The 17,884-nt window shown below is 47.1% G+C and overlaps 1 protein-coding gene across 1 annotated transcript in view; it reads right to left on the bottom strand.

Annotated features, from left to right (window-relative positions):
* The window catches only part of LOC147706847 (exportin-5-like), a 2,027,127-nt gene that overhangs the window by 1,329,187 nt on the left and 680,056 nt on the right, over positions 1–17,884 (bottom strand). The window contains exon 14 of the mRNA XM_086926003.1: positions 13,101–13,216. Within this exon, the coding sequence (XP_086782129.1) occupies positions 13,101–13,216 (116 nt within the window). The remainder of the gene's footprint in view (positions 1–13,100; positions 13,217–17,884) is intronic.

Raw genomic sequence — 17,884 nt, 5'->3', positions numbered from 1 at the left:
AGCGGGTCGATATTGTGGTTAGCACAGTAGATGACAAACCTCTTCCATTTAGCCGCATAACAAGCTCTAGTAGTGGGCTTTCTTGCCTCCCGAATGATGTCCATACAATCGGGGGGAAGATTGAGGTAGCCAAACTCTAGGACTTCAGGAGCCAGATCGCCAGGTTGAGCTGTTGCGGATCTGGGTGCTAAATGTCGCCATGGCTCTGCGTCAGAAGGCTGGGAGTGAGATGAAGCCTCTGATGCGGTACCACGGAGAGTTCCAGAAACGTGGTGTACCATGGTTGGCGAGCCCACGTTGGAGCAACCAGGATGAGCGTCATCGAGTGCTGCCTGAGCTTGCGTGCCACCAGCGGTATCAGAGGTGCTGGGGGGGCGTACGCAAATCTGCCTGACCAGTTCATCCACATCGCATTGCCCTGTGATTGCGGGTGTGGGAACCTGGCGGCGAAGTTTCGGCATTTTGCGTTCTCCTTTGTGGCAAATAGGTCTAACTCTGGATGACCCCACTTTTGGAAGTACGGTTGGAGTACTGATGGATGTATCTCCCACTCGTGCATCTGATGGCTGTGCCGCTGAGCAGATCCACCATTTGATTGTCCTTGCCCGGGAGATGCTCTGCCATGAGGAAGATGTTCCTCTGAATGGCCCACTTCCACATGCTCTGAGCCAGATGAGACAGCTGTGGAGAGTGTGTGCCTCCCTGCTTCTGGATGTAGTACATGGCCGTCATGTTGTCCGTCCGGATCAACACGACCTTGTTGCACAGATGTACTTTGAACGCCTTTAAGGCCATGAAGATTGCCATCAGTTCCAACACATTGATGTGCATCTTCCTTTGCTGTAGTGTCCATAGTCCCTGCACCGTGTAGTGGAGTACATGCGCTCCCCAACCCTGGAGAGAAGCGTCCGTTGTCAGGACAATCTGTGGGACAGGCTCTTGGAATGGTCGGCCTTTGCAAAGGTTTTGTGGATTCCACCAATGCAGAGAGTTGTATGCCCGACCGCTCACCAACACTAGGTCTGTCAGTTGCCCATGAGCCTGAGTCCACTGACGTGCTAGGCACTCCTGAAGCGGACGCATGTGTAGTCTCGCGTGCGGGACAATGGAGATGCAGGAGGCCATCATGCCTATCAACTGCATGAACACCTTCGCTGGAAGCGAGTGCTGGGGTCTGAATCGTTGGATCAGCGCCTGGATACTGGCGATTCTCACTGAATTTGGCTGCGCAGTGGCTGCCAGAGTGTTGATTGTCGCGCCCAGATACTGTCGCACGTGGGCGGGCTGGAGATGGGACTTGGGGTAGTTCAGAGAGAAACCCAGATCGTGCAGGAGATGAATGGTGCGTGACACATGGTCCACGCACTGTCGTTCCGTCCTTGCCTGAATGAGCCAGTCGTCCAGATAAGGAAAGACGTGGACGTGCTGGCGACGGAGATGCGCCGCCACAGTCGCTAGGCACTTCGTGAATACCCTTGGTGCCTTGGTGACCCCGAACGGCAGGACCTTGAACTGGTAATGCTGGTCTAAGATCGTGAATCTGAGATACTTTCTGTGGGAAGGATGCAGGGGGATATGAAAATAGGCATCTTTCAGATCCAGCGTAGCCAGAAAATCCCCTTGCTGAAGCAGGGGAAGCACTTGTTGCAACGTGAGCATATGGAAGTGCTCCGAGAGTATGTACCAGTTCAGGGGCCTGAGGTCCAGGATGGGCCTGAGGGATCCGTCCTTCTTGGGAATCAGGAAATACAGGGAGTAAACCCCTGTTCCCCGCTCTTGCAAAGGAACGAGCTCTATTGCCCCTTTTTGCAGCATGACTAGAACTTCCTGCTGCAACAAGGTCAAATGCTCGCCTGACATAGGACGGCTTCTTGGGGGTATGTCCGGCGGAATGGAAGTAAGCTCTAGACAGTACCCGTACTGGATAAGGGACCTCACCCACCTGTCCGTGGTGATGTTCTTCCACGCCGGCAGGAACTGCTGGAGTCTCCCCCCAACCGGTGTTGTATGGTCGGGGGGCAGTGACAGAACGTCACTGCTTGTTGGTGGTGGTGGACCTGGCGCTATTGTTTCCACGTCCCCTGCCCTTGACATTATTGCCTCTGTAACCACCTCTACCCTTGTTGTTGTACGTGGTCTGGGTGTTACTTTTGTAATACTGCGAGGATTGGGATGCCTGCCCCCTTGTGGTGCCTCTGGAGTTTGAGCGGCGAAAGGAACCACTCCGAAACTGCTGACTTTGTAAAGCCCCCATTGATTTGGCAGTTTCCGTATCTTTTTTCATTTTTTCCAGGGTGGCATCCACCTCAGGTCCAAACAGGTGGTCAGGATTCACTGTTTGATTCAATATTGTAGTTTGGATGTCGGGTTTGAACCCTAAAATCCGAAGCCAGGCATGGCGTCTAAGCAACACACTGGTGTTGATAGCCCTGGAGGCTGTTTCTGCCACGTCTAATGCACATTTGATGGATGCATTTGTAATGAGTTTGCCTTCCTGGATCAGCATCTCCCCTGCCTCCTTGTATTGGTCAGGTAAGTGTTGCAGTATGGCCTCTAAGATGTCATAATGGGCCCTATCATAACGTGCAAGCAGGGCTTGGGTGAAATTCTCCAGATATTAGCTGCCTGTGCAGCAATCCGTTTGCCTGATGCCTCGAAGACCTTGGACTCTTTGTCTGGGGGAGGAGCGTCACCAGTAGTCTGAGAGTTCGCCCTCTTCCGAGCGTTGGAAACAACCAAGGAGTCTAATGGCAAGTGTCCCTTAATATAGGTAGGATCCGTCGGCGCCGCCTTATATTTCCTGTCGATTCGAGGGTTGACCACACGCGCCCGTGTGGGCTCCCTGAAGACCTCCGTTGCATGTTTAAGCACACCTTTGAGCATCGGCAGCGTTTTGACTGTCTTCTCAGCCACAGAGAAGGTGTCGAATAAGAAGTCCACATCCACGGGGTCCGAGTGCAGCTCGACGTCGTGGTTCGCCGCAGCTCGCTCGATCAGAGCATTAAAGGCCGCCGAGTCCTCCGTCGGGGACGTCTTGGCCGCAAAGAGTTGCGTGTCCTGACCCGATTGCGGGTCCTCCGTGTCGCCTCCGGCGGACCAAGGGGCACGCTCCTCCTCCGGATCCGAGTACACCGGATAGGTGTACTCGGCATCGTCTTCGTCCACATCGGCTGCGGGGGAATGCGTTGGCGAGAGTCCCAGGGCCTGTGGGGACACAGGTTCCACCAAAGTCGAATTGTCCCGTTTGTTTTTGAGAGGGATCTTGAAATGCTCCAACGCCGGCTCCGTCGTGATCTTCCTCTTGAGGAGAGACAGTTTTCCGGTGTTGGCGTCGATGATTACCTCACGACGTTCTTCCTCGGCAAGCGGCTGGAGCCGAAGCTTCGACGCCACCAAGGTAGCTTTCGGCGTCAATACCTCCTTCGAGTGTCCGCCCTGTGTCGACGCGAAGGCCTTCGGCGCCGTCTTGGGTGGTAGGGTGAAACGAATAGGCGTTTGCCCCTTCGCAGGCTTAGGTGGGAGCTTAGGCGCCACAGCGTCCTGAGCGGGAACCACACTGTCCTTTCGGATCCGCTGCAGGGATTCCGTTACCTTCATCGTCAAGGCCGGTGAGGGCTTGACCGGTCCGACCGACCCCCCGTCGTCGAGAGCCTGATCGCCGGCAGCCACCTTCTTCGGAGCCGACGCCCCATGGCCATGAGCGTCGTCGCCCTGCCGCTTCCTCGGAGCCTTTTTCGGGTCCGCGACCCCTTTCGAAGCCGACGCAGACGCGTCGGACGATTTCGCCTTCGGCACCGACCCCGAGGGCTTCGGGTCAGCCATTTTGGCGTGGCTCTTAGAGTCGGCCATTTTGACTTTCTTGGAAGTTGACGCCTCCAGAACTTTCTTGACCATCTCAACTTTCGCTTTCGGTTTCGCATCCGAGGGTGCGGGACCAGTTGGCTTCACTTTCGTTTTCTTCGAAGTAAGCGATGGTTCACAAATGTCCGTGACCGGGCCCAAAGGCGGGGACGTAGGACTCATAGTTAGATCTTGGGTAAGGCCCGAAGGCGATCCCTCGACCTGGGCCGTATGAAGGGGACTAACCCCTGAGTCTGTTTGGGGATGCTCCTCCTCCGAGCTATCTCCCATCGTGGTAAAAGTCTGATCGTCGTCCCCTACCTCGTCGGTGACTTCGGCAAAGTTCTCCTCACCCGCGTCGTAGGTCTCCCCTTCGGATGCGGGATTAGAGTCCGAACCTTGCTCGTCGCCTTCGTCCTCGACAGATTCTTGAAAAATGTCATCTGGTGGGGGCGCCGCAGCTGATAACTTAGCCTGGAGCCTATGGGCTCGACGAATCTTCAAAGTCTTCTTGCTCCGGAACTTCGAGCACGCCATGCAGGCGTCTTCGCGGTGATCCGGTGACAAGCAGGTATTGCACACCGGGTGCACATCGAGGTGTGAGTATTTAGAGTTACACACCGGGCACTTCTTAAACGGAGTCCGCTCCATAGCAAGAGTGTAGTGTAGGCCCGTCCGCGCCGAAAGCACGTGGAAGGGCAGCAAGAGAGTGGGGCTGAGAGTCAGAAAGAAACCCGAACGCAACTATACCGACGCCCAGCCTAAAGACCTTTTGGTCTCGAGTAGAAGTTGAACAACTATCGGTTCCGACAGAGGGAACCGAAACACATCCGAACCCAATGGCGGAAAAAAACAATCTGGGGCTGGAGGCGATGCCCATGCGCACTGTAGTCCAGGGGAGGAGCCACCTATCTCGTGATACTTCGAAGACTCTTCCAGGACAACAATGTGCAATCATCCGGACCCAACACTAGGTGGCGATCTATGCACAGATATGAATTCAGCAGCCCACATGCCTCGAACGATAGCTCTCTCGCAGGGTAAACGCATAATGATCGTTACACCTGTACCTGCCTTAGAGGCAGTGACAAAAGCAAGCATTCCAAATGCTAAAGCTTTACATCCGAGATGGATACAATGGGTTAACTCTCTTGCTGCAACAGACGTTGAATAAGTTTTTGACCCCAGCTTAAAAACACAAGAATTTCTCCAATACGAAAATGAATGTCCTCTGCCTACCGAAATTCTGCCTCTTGAACATTACGGATGTATAATATATACAGCTGGATCAGCACAGCCCGCAATTGGGGGTAAACAAGCCTATACTGCTGAATGTGCGATTGTTAAAGGTCGCTGGAGCGAAGGCAAATTCAGACCTATGGTCACTAAAACTCAATCACTCGGAGACTGTACAGCTCAGCAAGCTGAACTACAGGCTTTCAAGATGGCGCTTGAAAATACCGATCGCGAATTCCCCACACTCATAGTGTGCGATTCGTATTTCTGCGTTGAATCTTACAACGAAAATTTGCAGAACTGGGTTAAAAACGGGTTCAAAAATTCAAACTGTGGCACAATCAAGCATAAAATGCTTTGGGAACAAGTAGTTCTTTTACAGAAAGAACTACAAAAGACTCACTTGATTCATACACTGAGTTATCAGCGGGATGGCGTTCACGTTGCAGGGAATTCATTGGCTGACGAAGCCGCGAAGGCAGCTGTGCAAACGGCTTCCGTAGCTACAATCGCTCGCGTGAAAAAAGTTATAGATGGTGAAACGTTAATAGCAGTAAAAGCCTCAATGGAAGGCAATCATGCAGGGTTACCTCTAAACTATCCACTCACGTATACATACATAATTGATGCAAAGTCCGTTCCTTTTGCTCGAATTCCTGGAGTGGGGGACAGAGTAATTCCAAACAGGAAGCGGAGAGCTTACTTGGTTCAAGAATCACACATGGGAGAGGGTGTGACACATCAAGGGATCTTGAAATCTCTGATAGAATTAGAATGTACTGGTGGCCAGGAATGAGCATCCAAGTTTACGAATTTGGAATAAACTGTGATACCTGTTACAGCTATCATAGCTTTGACAATCACAAGATACCTGACTACAGTGTAGCCAGCCCAGTTCAGATACCACTGTTAGACAGCATTAGGCAGACCCTCCAGGATTTCGTGGTTTGCAGCGAAATCGGCACTTTTGTAAAAATGTTCCGATTTTTACATAAGTGCCAGCGAAAATTAAGCAGGTGGGGACTGTGGTCTCATTTGCAGATTATATCTTTATGAAGAATGCATAATTATTTTTCACTGCCTTTTAAATATTGCATTTTACTTGTGCAGTGCGCTCTGCAGCTAGTCTACTTTGAGCTTTATATAACATTTCAAAAAGAAAAGAAATTAGGGGCCCATCGACAGTCTCTGGATAATGAGTCTCATTGTATAGGGGGGCAGGGTATGCCATAGTACAAGGGACTGCGCCTCCACACGGTGACTGCTGTGAGACTGCGACCTAAATTGTCCGAATCTGCACAGACCACAGCATTCATTACTGTGTGTTTGCCCCAATTTAGATGACAATTTGGGACCTTAGATGTGAGAGTGCGTTGGAGAGTAAGTGGCGTCTTCTAGTTTCTACTTGTAACAGTATTAAACAGTTAGTGGTGTATTTAACCCTAATTTTTCAATGGCTGCGTGGCAAGTATGCATGGGATGTTGTTTTTTTCTTGTGGGGGTTGGAAATGGCGACAGAGAGGTGTATAAAGGAGATGTCCTTTTTTTCACGCACGTCAGTAGCTTTTTCTCCCAGAAAGGCTGCTGGTTTTTCATCACGTAGAACTAGCTCAGATGTGAGAGTACTACTGTAAAGAAAATAATAATCCTCTGCTAGCAAATGTAGTTACACACTCTTTCTCAAATGCTAGTTCTCCTGCATCTTTCCTTCTTGATCAATTCCTTCATACTATCAATACCTTAATTTACATAGTACCAGCTCACCCACTGTAGGCTTTCAGAGAGCTTTGAAGAATTGAGACTAAAGAAAAAGACTTGGTGCAATAAGATGAACATTGAACTGCAATAACAGGACACTTTACTTTTGAATAAAAGCCTTTTGGAAAGTGCTTAGTTAAAGAAGACTAAATTGACTGGTGGGGGTGAGACATGGCTATTGCTGATGTGATCTCCCCTAGCCATGGAGGATTCACTCTTCGTAGTAACGGTATTCTTCTCACTGTACCAACTGAAGCCTAACAGTATAACTGCATAGCTTTGTACACTGGGTGATGTTGTGATCTTATATCAGAGGACTCTTTGAGTAACATGGTTTCTCCTTTTTTTTACCATTGTGTAGTAGTTTCTCTGGTAATACTAATTTTACGGTCACCAGAGGTAGCTTCAGACACCTCTCCCCAATCACTTGTTGCCCCTGACAGTACATTTTCTTCTGAAGTTGATGACTTTGCTTCTATGAGTGAGTGATTGCATGTAAGTCAGGCACATTGGACATGGAAGGTGAGGGGGTTACATGGTCAACTAGAGCATGGGCGCCAATTCACTAAAATGCTAGGGGTAGTGGAAGGGACATCAAAGGAAATTACTTCACAGGGCCTATTTCAAAGTGGAATACTCTGCTAAAACAGTTTCCATTGTTTTAATGCTGAAAATGAATGATTAGGAGTAAAATAAAGTGCCGCAAAAATGCAGCACAATTTCCATATTTGTGCCGCTAAATTTCCATATTTGTGTCGCTAAATTTGGTAATCCATGCCGCTACATCCTTGGGGGGGGGGTCTGATTAGGCTATCTACACGCAGACGTCCCTACAGACAGATGCGGTCCCACAACTACTAGGACAAGATTTATTTGGTTATGGCCGCAGTGCTCAGCTGACGCAAGAACTGTTATAAAGGATTTGTGAGTCTTTATCAGCACATATGCAATCGGCATGCTACATTCTGACCAGGGTCCTGCGTTTAGCTCTCGAGCTTACAAGGAGGCTATGGTTAGCTTGGGCGCTGCATTGCGGTATTCTAGTCCCTTCCATCCGGAGGGTAATGCGGTAGTGGAAAGAAAAAACCGTGACATAAAGCAATCCATAACAGCTAAGGTATTAGGTTCGGGTGATGGGTGGGTCAAACACTTAATAAGTGTCCAATGAAGTCTTAACAATCTGCCAAGAAATTCTCTGGGGGGGAATCACTCCTTATTAATTACGGTTTGGTACTAGAATGATAATCGAAGACCTCGATTGTCAAACTTCAGTGGTGGAACAAAAACCCTTTGATGTCAAAGATCGTTTGGCTGTTTTACAGGACTTAAATGAAACAAGAAGAAATCTGAGTAACACAACAAAAAAGCCAACATCCACTGAAGAAAAACCACCTGTCCCAGCAAGACCGGTCTGGATTCCAGAAATTGGAGATCTAGTCAGGGAAAAGATAGCGGTGTAGAAGGAATTTGGCCTTCTTACAGAAAAGCCGTACCTGCCTTAGCAATCCAAGGAACAAGATCAGAAGTACTACCGCCCCTTGCTGGTAAAAAGGAGAACAGAGAACAGAGTTAAAAAGATACTGTTCAACAGACTTCTCGTCTTGGCCTGGCTAAGATAAATGATTTGAATAAACCGTCTTTACCTGAACCCACTTCTAAAAGTAATGACACAACAGACAAGGAAGTAGACGTACCATTTATTTTAACACAAAAGAGGACTAATCCCGATTGGAAAAATGGTTAATCTGTCCCACAGACACCAATACCTGAACAAAACCCAGGGGCTAAAACTAAACAGGCCAGATCCAAGGTACTCCCAGAGACAACATCCAGGGATAGTAAAAACATATAGTGTAGGAAAGCTATGCCTTGAGTGGCTAAAGACATCCACACTTCCGGAAATCAACTAACACTTATCTTTACTTAAAAAAGCAATGATTTGCGAGATTTCTTAATGGGGCCTCGCAAACCACGGCAAAAATGTTTTATATACGCCGGTATATATGCTACGTACAATGAAGCTTGGAAAATAACACAAATTGAAACTGCAGAAAGAATAGGAGAAATTGATCGTATTAATTTGAAGAAAGCTCTCTCTGTAGTAGACAATGGGTTAACAAATCTGTCCTCCAGAATATATTCATTGGACAGCATTGTATCCTCTGCAATTGATATAATGGAACACGACTTGCTAATGGTACAACATGGTCAGTCTCAATTACTTTCTATAATGCAGTTAGGCTGGACGTTGCAAAACCTTCGTTCAGGCTACGCGCCACGGCGTCTAATCAACACAACGTCATTGTTTGCTGTATTTAACCTTACAGATAAACAAATCTCTTTGGCACAAAGAGGAGCAGACTATACGGTGCTGAGCATTGAAAAACTGGCAAGATTACCATTGACCGTTTCTGAGAAGCCTGTCATTGAATGGATAATTCATGGCACCATCATGATACCAGTGACGATTTTCCAATTTCAGTATTGTCTACAGCATATGCCAGCAGGCCTGTATGAAAGGTGGGGTAAAGAATACATTAAGTCGACATGGACTTTACCATACACACACCAATGTTGGAACAAGGGAAATGAGGTATTCCTTAGTGGAAAAAATTGTAAAAACTCACTAAGTGGTACACTTTTGTGCAAAGGTATTAATTTATACGGAGCCTGCGACGGTTCTGCAAATAACCTCTCTTGCCACCTGCACGGTACTCCCTCGACTGTAATAGAACCCATTTTCAGGCAGCTATCCAATGGAAATTACGTTATTTTGAATGATCACAGCTGCTGTGGCATGATGCCAGGAAAACTTTATCTAGTGAGTGTGTCGTCCATGGTCACTTGTTGTATGCAAGTAATTGTATCCAACTCAGAAGACAGACAGTGGGACTACAATATGGCCTTCACTGAATACCTCTTCTATACGAATTGATACTTTAAGCAGAATAAAAGCCATTCTTTTGCAAAAGTCTGTGCCACTGACCTCATCTAAAGAAACGTATGATCTGCAAGTTGCGAGGACATCTGCAGAGATACATGCATTAATATCAACAAACTGCCCAGTACATTTCGCAGAAATGTTAAGTCAAATCTTAAACATGTCTGATACCAGTGGCATCGCACATGTATTTAAGACTATTTTTTCGGCACTGTTAACACCATTTGATGCAGTCCTCAGCATTTTTCCAAATTTCGCGCGCTCTGTGTTCGGCGGCCTGCCTCTCATCTTGGGACTCGTAGCAGGAATTTTATTTTTATTCCTTCTGCTTCGATATGGCAAGTCCAGCAACCAACGATACCCAGTCCAACATGGAAAGGACCCTCCTTGCCATGAGGTATCGTGAAAGGATTTCACAGATTCTTAGCTTGGCTCGTTTAAGAGATCTGAACACTACCTGGTTTCTATCGTTCAGACCAATCTGGCAAGATTGCATCTTACCTGATCTACGATGCCTGCTTTGCGGAGAGAAATGAGTGTTGGACATCTGTCTTACACTCCCATCAGTCCAGCCATCGGATGTCGACGCCTTCTTAGGTCCTGTAACGGCTGATGCATCGTGTTGTCCCCAACGGCTACCAATCGTGATGACTGCATTTATTGAGATCTCACCAGTAAGTCTAACTGAGGGTGAGATACGAGAATCAACAGGCACACTGGTACTATCTGATTTGAACACTGCTAATATGGCACCTGGCGCTGATGGCAATGCTTCTCATCTGTGCACATTTGATCTGCTTGATCAAGTGGTTCCACTTTCACCTACTGAGGTAGACGATTACTTTGCAAGCCTTGATGATCTAATGTTTTCTCCTGACACCGAGAATAACTTTTGATTCATGCACACAGCGTTCCCTTAACTCTGAAATTCGGCCTTCACTTTTTCAAAACAAAGAAATTTAACTTTGGAACTCTGTTTTTCGCAACCATTTGAATCTTTTTTTCTCTTCAAAAATTATTGAACCTTTTTGGCTCAGACTAATCTGCTTAAAGTATAACTATTCTTAGAGAACAAGAAATTCTTTTCTTTTTTAAAAACTGCCTAGAGAATATATTTGGCTTTGTCCTCATATAACCTTTGACATGCTATGTTATGTTATGAAATGGTCTCAACCTTTTTTTCTGTATTTAAGAGCCGTTTTCATAAATGTAAATTCATGATTCATTCAGTTTGCATATTTAGATACCATACTATATGTGCATTTTTATGTATTTTGGGGTGGGATTGTAAACACTAGCTTTAGATATGTTCAGTGCTTATTAGATTAGCTTCATTGAACTTAAGATCGTGGAGTGGGTGTTGTAATCGAATCTAGGCACCTAGTGTAATTTTCCCGATTCATGCCCTTTTAAAGGTATACTTTAGCATATCCTTATATAGGCATAGAAATCACTACCCTATTTGGTCTAGTCATACAGCCCAAATACGGCATGGCTACTTGCACTAGGTTCCGAGAATTAACAACAATTTCTTGGAAAACCCCGCCTTCAGAGCTAGGAACTTCCCCCTGCTTGAATATTAAGTTCCCCAAGAACTCCTGACGTTTCCCAGGAATTTAGCCTTTGAGTGACGATGTTAAGTTCAAACATGCGTCAAACTCTGCACCTTCAAAGTATAAATATGCTCAGGTTTGCCCAGTTAAACACACAGTGGTTTGGACCATATCGACTATCTACTTGCCCGACGCCCTGCAGCAGCAAGTGCCGAATGAAGCCGACACTCCAGCTGACGCACTGAGAAAGACGCTGTCTTTTCTCTTGCCAAGAAATCCAGCTCCAGTGTTTCCGGCTTACCCTTGCGGGTATCTGGAAAATCGAGTTCTGAGAGAGAGATACAAGACCTCCTTCATTCTAAAACCAAGGTACAGAGCTGATTAGACCTCTTAGAGTATTCTTAGAATAGATTCCTGGCAGAGAACTACTAAACTTAGGCTACTCCTCACTTCTCCTTCCCTAGTACTAGACTTCGGTTAGGTACACCGGGGTTTTTTAGAAGCACCAGTTGAGTACTTTTAGTCATTATTTATTACTGTATGTATTTTATATATTTTATGCACTTTATGGCTTAGAAACCATATCATGCTTTTACAATACTACTTTATAATACTGTGTGTATTATATGCCTTGTACTTTATAACCAGTATTACGATTGTAGCAGTTAATTTCCAATGCTTGAGAAAGAAGACTGTTCAATAAATACTTTTATTGAAAACGCCAGTCTCTCTATTTCTCTGCACCTCTGGTAAAACGAAGCATGCACGATTAGTTATCTATTATTTTCGCGACTATAGAGATTGATTTCTTATTCTTGGGAAACAAAGTTGTCATGTTTATGCGGTTGTCAGAAACTAATCCCTTCTTGTGAATTCGAGAAAGTTTCTAGTGACCTCTGAGCTAGCTGGCATTCACTATTAGGTTTAATATATTCGGTAGAGACCTAGTAGACCTCAGTCCTACTTCTAAACTACAGTATATATTATTCCAATGCGCAGAGCCTATTGGGAATATATGAACTACACTACAACACGCCTGTACGTGTTTTTGATCTAAGGTCCGGATGGATACATCAGTAACATGAGAAATTTTGGAAAATGGCATTACACCGTGATTGTGGAACAAAATGGATGATAAGATGTACAAGTGAATGATTACATGGAGTAAAACGGAGGACAAAGGTTTGAAATATGCAAGCAACAAGCATTAGCAATGCTGTGCCTTTGAATTGAGACACAAGATGCCTCAACATCATGGTACTTTATCTTACAAGCGCCATTTGGGCAAGGTGCTTTCTTCATGGAGCACGCAACATTGGAGCGATTTGGACAAATTATTGATTTAAAATAATACAGTTGTGCATTTCCTATCATCAAGATCAAACATAATTGTGCCATTTTATACTACCTATTTGGTGTGTATTCAGTCTCAGAGTGCGTGCCATCAGCCTTGAAGGAGTGAAAACAATATATGCTTAAACACCCTCTGGATCAGCCTAACTGCTCAACCGCACTACCACAAACAGAGCTGTTAGTACTTCCCTAACTTAGCTTCTGCTATACCTCTGGGGACTCACTGGACTCTGTGCACACTATACCTCATTTATGGTTTAGTATATACAAAGCCAGTTTCCGACAGCATCAAAACAAAAACAGTAGGTTTCCCACTACACACGAGAGTTACAGTATAATCAATACATAAATAACCTTATCAGATGCAATAATTGATAAACACCGTACCAAAAAGTATTGCTTAAGAAAGGAACACATACCTCACTTTTAAGAAGTTTAAACATTTGACTCATAATATTTTCAATGAAGAACGTAATAGCTTCCCATTGCTGCAAGTTAGACGACGAGCGGGAGCTCAGAAATTTTAATATTCCAGCTGAGGAAATGAAAAAAGAGAAATGTATATTAGCAGCGTGCTGAATCTCATCATATCATTCATGACGGTATTTTATATATTCATAAATACATTAGAGGTTCACAAACTTTCACCACCAAATATTTAGCCCTGAAATGCATAACGATAGGACAAGTTCTAGCCTTACAAAAGGTGTCTTATAGAGCCTTGCTTTTACAGATATCTAATCTTTGAAGTTTTCTGAGAACACAAGAATAGATTTGGAAACATTTTCATAGGCTAAATCCAGAAACATAGTCATACCCTCCTAACAAGTCGTAGTAAATGCTGAAGCAGCACCAGGTACTGATCAGTTGTCTCAACTGTGGAAGTGAAATGAACTCACCATGTCTGCAAGGTACATCTGTTCTGATGCCGCTCAGAGGAAAGGGGAAAAACAGAAAACACCAAGCCAACATCATAGCAACAAGTAGAACAAGGACCAGCAAAGCCAATAGGCTACATCTTTTTGCTTTCCCAATGCAGACCTAAATGTTTTGCCTATGCTTTTTGACAATGCTGTTCTGCATCAAATTAAAAAAAAGCATTGGCAAAGACCTATTGGCTTTTATACTGTACAGCATCTGCAAAAATGCAGATGCTATACATCGTGGCCAAATGGCAGAGGCAGGAAACAGCGCAATGATGTGGCTGCATCATTTTTCATGGATGTGCATGCATCAGGTCATGCAATGCCATCAGTATTTTCAGGGCTTGCATATCCCCTAGGAGACTATCTTGGTGTCTGAGAAGGTGCAGAGTGGGCTTCCCGAAGGCTATTTGAAGAGCTAGGTTTTGATGTTCTTTCTGAATTTGAGGACTGAGATGGCCACTCTCATGGGGAGGAGGGGAGGGGGGAGGAGGGTTGTAGAAGAAAGCCACTCAAATAGTTTTGGCACAATAGATGCGGGGGTATGGCCAATAAGCAGGCCATCTGAGCTTAGGTGTTTGGTTAGGATGTGGAAGTGGTTGCCGTAGTTGAAATAGACAGGGCCCTGGTTTTGAAGTGCCTTGTAATTGAGGACGCGCTCTCACTTTTAAAGTAACTACAACATTTATTTTTAAATCATTTGGTTTGTGTGGAGGGACGCGGGACGAGATTCTGGGACCCGGAAGTGATTCGTAACTTCCGGGCCAAACTGCCAATCAGCTGCCTGCAGCCGTCAGCCCACACACCTTAAATACAGATGCCTTTCAAGAAGTGCAGCGGACGCGCCGAAGGCGTGCCTAAGGCAAGCCCGTCTGCGCCCGACCGGGACCAGGGGCCACGAACCCTGGCAGTTCTTCGAGAGGTGTCCTTACCTACAGTGCCCAGACACCACGTGGCATGACAGGGCTCACTAGCGCTAAATGTCGACAAAACCTACTGATATTGCTAATAGCCCCCATGGCTGCTCCCACTGTAACTTCAAATTCCAACTAGACAGTGTGAAGGCTCCCTTTCTTGGCCCTCCCTTAAAATTGAATTTATTGAACTGTCGCTCCCTTCCCAAACACACTCAGTTGAACTTGCTCTGTTAATAGAAGATCTTAAACCTGATGCAATATTTCTCACTGAGACCTGGCTAGAGGATGAAGCAGACCCAGCTGTCACTCAAACCCTCCCACCTGGCTACCCAGTTCAAAGAGCGGATCGCAAAACCGGTAGAGGTTAGCGATAATATTCAGGGATCACCTTTATTGACGATTCTCTATTGAGGAGCTGCCAGGCTGTGAAATATTAATTTTTCTTTAGAACTCTCGCCTACCAGCACATTCTCTGGCTTACTGCTCTACCGCCCCCCAGGACGATTTCTCCGTGCACTCCTGCCTCTTGTCGCCAACTTAGCTCTTTCCCCAGCAAATTACACAATTCTGAGGGATCTCAACATCCACCTGGACGACCCCTCTGATAACATGGCCAAAAAGCTTTTATTCAGTCTATCAGCACTCCAACTCAATCAGAAAGGCTTCGCACCGACACATGTAAAAGGTCATCTCCTGGATCCCGTGCTCAGCAACGCACAGAATCTCCTGGTTGATACCCCCACTCCACTCCCTTGGACTGACCACTCATTAATTCCTTTTATGGGGGAAACTGTAGTCAGCATCCCCCTCATGAGCACCACCATGATACAAATAAGTAAATGGTCAAACCTACCCGCTAGCCACTTGCTGTACTCAGCAACTGGTCCCCACGGGTTCTGGCCCCCACTCTGGGCAGAAGACTGGAGGGAAAACCTAAGGGAGGGAAGGGGGTGTACCAGCCTCTGCCAACCCTACCCCTCAGGTGGGGGAGGCGAGGTGAAGCACAACTCTGGGCTGTCCCCATCTTGAGGATGGGGAGCCCAACCCAATCAGGACTAGGGTCCTGCCCCCGTCCCACTGGAGAGTGGCAGGATAGGGGGTGTACTCACCCCGGGAAAGGGACCCATTGGTCCCTGACCTTTCCCTACCTGTAACACCCCATAATTTAGTATTTAGGAGCACACTGAACCTTCCTTCCTCAGATCCCGATTAAAAAACTACAAAGAAGAACAAGAAGAAAGAAGACCTGCTGTGCAGCTGCTAACAAGAGGACAACACCAACTGACTTGACCAAAGCCCTACCGGCCTGTCGACCCTCGAACCTGCTCCAGCTAAACCCCGGTGTCTCCAGTGGTCAGCCACCTCGAAAACCCCGGAGGACCTGACTGCCTTGCTCATCTAAAGACTGGGACTCCCACAAGCAGTGGTTCTGCTCAAACAGCAACAACCCCTGGTGCCAGCCAGTATGAGTCGTTGGCCTGGTATATGATGTTCACTATTCTAGTGAACACCTTGCACCAGTCCAAACAACCCTTATGGTGATGGTTGTAAAGTCAACCTTATAGACCAGCTATCCTAGAGGTAGCATGGACAGAACAGTCTTAGGCTAAAAGAGGCTGAAAGACTCTTGAGGGCGTGTAAAGCCAGCTGTTTTACCATATGTAACCCCTTGAATATCAAATGAAAGGACATCACACAGGATATATATAAAATATATATGTATTTATTTACTAACACACTCCTCTGAACTCTTTATGAGATCAGAGGCAAAAGCACATAACAAGTAATACTTAGAAATACTTTAAATAGCACAATTTACAGTTGGGCCCTAGGGGCACAACAAACCATATACTAAGTAAGTGGTATGAGAACCACGACTTGGGAAAGGAGAAGGCCTAGGGCATCGCTGGGGCTACACTATCTGACCCTTAGGTTAGGAGTAGGAGGCTCACAGGTGGCGCGTGCAGAGTCAGTACTCTCACGCGAGAGTCAATAGAAAGTCAAAAGGAACGTAAAAGGAAGTAAATGAAGATTTAGGACACTTCCGGTCTAGCTAGAAGGATACAACTAAAAACCTAGACACTTGGATAGTCAATACCCTTGAGAGCACCGAAGTACCCATGTTACCTCACCCACAGGAAGCGGGTGCATAGGTGTGAAGATGTGTCTGGTTTCGCCTTTGAAGTCTATGGAGCCTGAGAAGAAAGATGCTGCAGGCGACCAGAAGGAAGATGTCCGGGTGGATCAAAGTGTGGATCGAGGATGAAGAGGACCTGAAAGCAGAGGGAACAGAGTCTAGGTCACTAGCCAGTGACCGGGTGGAACCAGGAAGGAACCCGTTGTCGTCGAGGAGCAATCAGGTGCTGGGGTGAAGCTTGTAGTTGCAGCCACGCGGACCAGGAGGCGTCGAACACGACCAGGTGCTGGAGAGGAGCTGTCCCACGAAGGTTCTCGCAGATGGAGGGGTCGGCTTCAAGATCGGAGCCAACAAGTCTAAGCAAAAGCAACCCACTCAGGATACACAAAGAGCTTCTGAAGCAGACCAGGAGGGTCTGAGGTATCAATCAATCGATCAATCACGGCATTTGTAAAGCGCGCTACTCACCCGGGAGGGTCTCAAGGCGCTGGGGGAGGGGGAAGTTACTGCTTGAACAGCCAGGTCTTGAGCTGCTTCCTGAAGGAGAGATGGTCTTGGGTTCGCCGAAGGTGGGTGGGGAGGGAGTTCCAAGTCTTGGCTGCCAGGTAGGAGAAGGATCTTCCTCCGGCGGTGGCTCTGCGGATGCGTGGTACTGTGGCGAGTGCGTGGCTGGTCGATTGTAGCTGGCGGGTGGGCGTGTAGAAGGTCAAGCGGTCGTTGAGGTACTTGGGGCCCAGGTCGTGGAGAGCCTTGTGTGCGTGGGTGAGGAGTCTGAACGTGATTCTCTTGCTGACGGGGAGCCAGTGCAGGTCTCTCAGGTGTCCGGTGATGTGGCTGTGTCGAGGGATGTCCAGGATGAGTCGTGCGGAGGCGTTCTGGATGCGTTGGAGTCTTTTTTTAAGTTTGGCTGTGGTTCCAGCGTAGAGGGTGCTCCCGTAGTCCAGTCGGCTGGTGACGAGTGCCTGGGTGACGGTCTTCCTGGTTTCAGTGGGGAGCCATCTGAAGATCTTGCGGAGAATACGCAGAGTGTTGAAGCACGAGGATGAGACGGCGTTGACTTGTCTGGTCATTGACAGGGAGGAGTCCAGGATGAAGCCCAGGTTGCGTGCGTGGTCCGTTGGTTTGGGAGCGGTGCCCAGGGCCGGGGGCCACCAGGAGTCGTCCCAGGCGGAGGGTGATGATCCCAGGATGAGGACTTCCGTCTTGTCTGAGTTCAGTTTGAGGCG

The sequence above is a fragment of the Lissotriton vulgaris genome, chromosome 6 (assembly GCF_964263255.1).
Source record: "Lissotriton vulgaris chromosome 6, aLisVul1.2, whole genome shotgun sequence".
In the NCBI taxonomy this organism is placed as follows: Eukaryota; Metazoa; Chordata; class Amphibia; order Caudata; family Salamandridae; genus Lissotriton; species Lissotriton vulgaris.
The sequence above is the reverse complement of the archived record's forward strand: the minus strand, read 5'-3'. Positions and strand labels throughout refer to the sequence as shown.